At 69.5% G+C, this 1,591-nt stretch overlaps 1 protein-coding gene across 1 annotated transcript in view; it reads right to left on the bottom strand.

Annotated features, from left to right (window-relative positions):
• LOC112966462 (syntaxin-binding protein 2-like) overlaps positions 1-612 on the bottom strand; it is a gene marked incomplete at both ends in the record, with an annotated part of 8,453 nt that extends 7,841 nt beyond the window's left edge. Inside the window, one exon of the mRNA XM_026066590.1 lies at positions 464-612. Within this exon, the coding sequence (XP_025922375.1) occupies positions 464-612 (149 nt within the window). The remainder of the gene's footprint in view (positions 1-463) is intronic.
• Positions 613-1,591: the final 979 nt, after the last annotated feature.

Here is a 1,591-nt window from a genome sequence, read left to right as displayed (position 1 = left end):
GTCCCCATGTCCTCGTGTCCCCACGTGTCCCCATGTCCTACATCCCTGTATCCCCCATGTCCTCATGCCCTGTGTCCCCACCTCCCTGTGTCCCCACATCGTGTCCCCACGTGTCCCCCATGTCCTCATGCCCCGTGTCCTCACCTGTGTCCCCATGTCCTCGTGTCCCGTGTCCCCATGTCCCCGTGTCCCCCATGTCTTCATGCCCCGTGTCCCCACCTCCCTGTGTCCCCATGTCCTCGTGTCCCCGTGTCCCCCATGTCCTCATGCCCTGTGTCCCCACGTCCCCACGGGGCGGTGGCTCACCTGTGGTGGCACACAGCGGGGTAGATGCTACCACAGGTGACACAGGAGGTGGCCGGCGTCCCCGCGTCCCCCATACCCCCCACGTCCCCGCGTCCCCACACCCCGTGTCCCTCCGTGTCCCCCCGTGTCCCCGTGTCCCCGCGGGGCGGTGGCTCACCTGCGGTAGCGCACGGCCGGGTAGACGCCCAGGGTGGCGCAGAGGGTGGCCAGGCGGGTGGCCAATGTCCCCAACAGTGTCACCCGCTCGCCCGCCCCGAAGGGGCTGTAGCACCCGTGGAAGCTGCGCGGCGCGTCCAGCGTGAACACCTGCGGGGACACCGGGGGGGGGACACGGGTGACACCGGGGCACGGCGCCCCGGGGGTGGCACCTCCCACAGTCCCCCCCATGGCACCGGGGACCCGTTCCGCAGGTGGCACCGTGACGCGCCGCACCGGGTGGCCGCAGGGACGTGTCACCCCTGGTGGCACCAGCGACGCGACCTACTGGGTGGCCCCCGGCGTGGCACCAAGGACCGTGGCAGCCCACGTGCCCCGGGGGTGGCACCTCAACGTGTCACGCTGGGGTGGCCACGGGGTTGGGTCACCCCCCCGGTGCCACCGGGACACGGCCCCCATGGTGGCACTGGGGACATCTCAACCTGGGTGGCACCGTGACACGTCACCATGGGCTGCCACCACAACATGGCCCCCAGGGTGGCCCTGGGACATGTCCCCTGGAGGTGGCACCATGACATGGCTCTCAGGGTGGCCAAGGGGACATGTCACCCCAGGATGGCCATGGGGACATGACATGACCCCCAGGGTGGCCATGGGGACACGTCCCCTGGAGGTGCCACCATCACATGGTCCCCAGGGTGGCCATGGGGACACGTCACCCCAGGGTGGCCATGGGGACACGTCCCCTGGAGGTGGCACCATCACACGGCCCCCAGGGTGGCCAAGGGGAAATGTCACCATAGGGTGGCCCTGGGACATGTCCCCTGGAGGTGGCACCATCACATGACCCCCAAGGTGGCCATGGGGACATGACATGACCCCCCAAGGTGGCCATGGGGACATGTCACCCCAGGATGGCCATGGGGACATGTCACCTGGAGGTGGCACCACAACATGGGCCCCAGGGTGGCCATGGAGACATGACATGACCCCCCAGGGTGGCCATGGGGACGTGTCACCCCAGGGTGGCCATGGGGACATGTCACCTGGAGGTGCCACCACCCCACGGCCCCCCAAGGCGCCCACGGGGAACACGTCCCCCCCGGCGGTGGCAAACGCCACCCTGGGG

This window comes from Apteryx rowi, unplaced genomic scaffold, assembly GCF_003343035.1.
Source record: "Apteryx rowi isolate R43461 unplaced genomic scaffold, aptRow1 scaffold_2438, whole genome shotgun sequence".
NCBI classification, from domain to species: Eukaryota; Metazoa; Chordata; class Aves; order Apterygiformes; family Apterygidae; genus Apteryx; species Apteryx rowi.
Note: the sequence above shows the minus strand (reverse complement) of the source record. Positions and strands in the feature narration are given on the sequence as shown.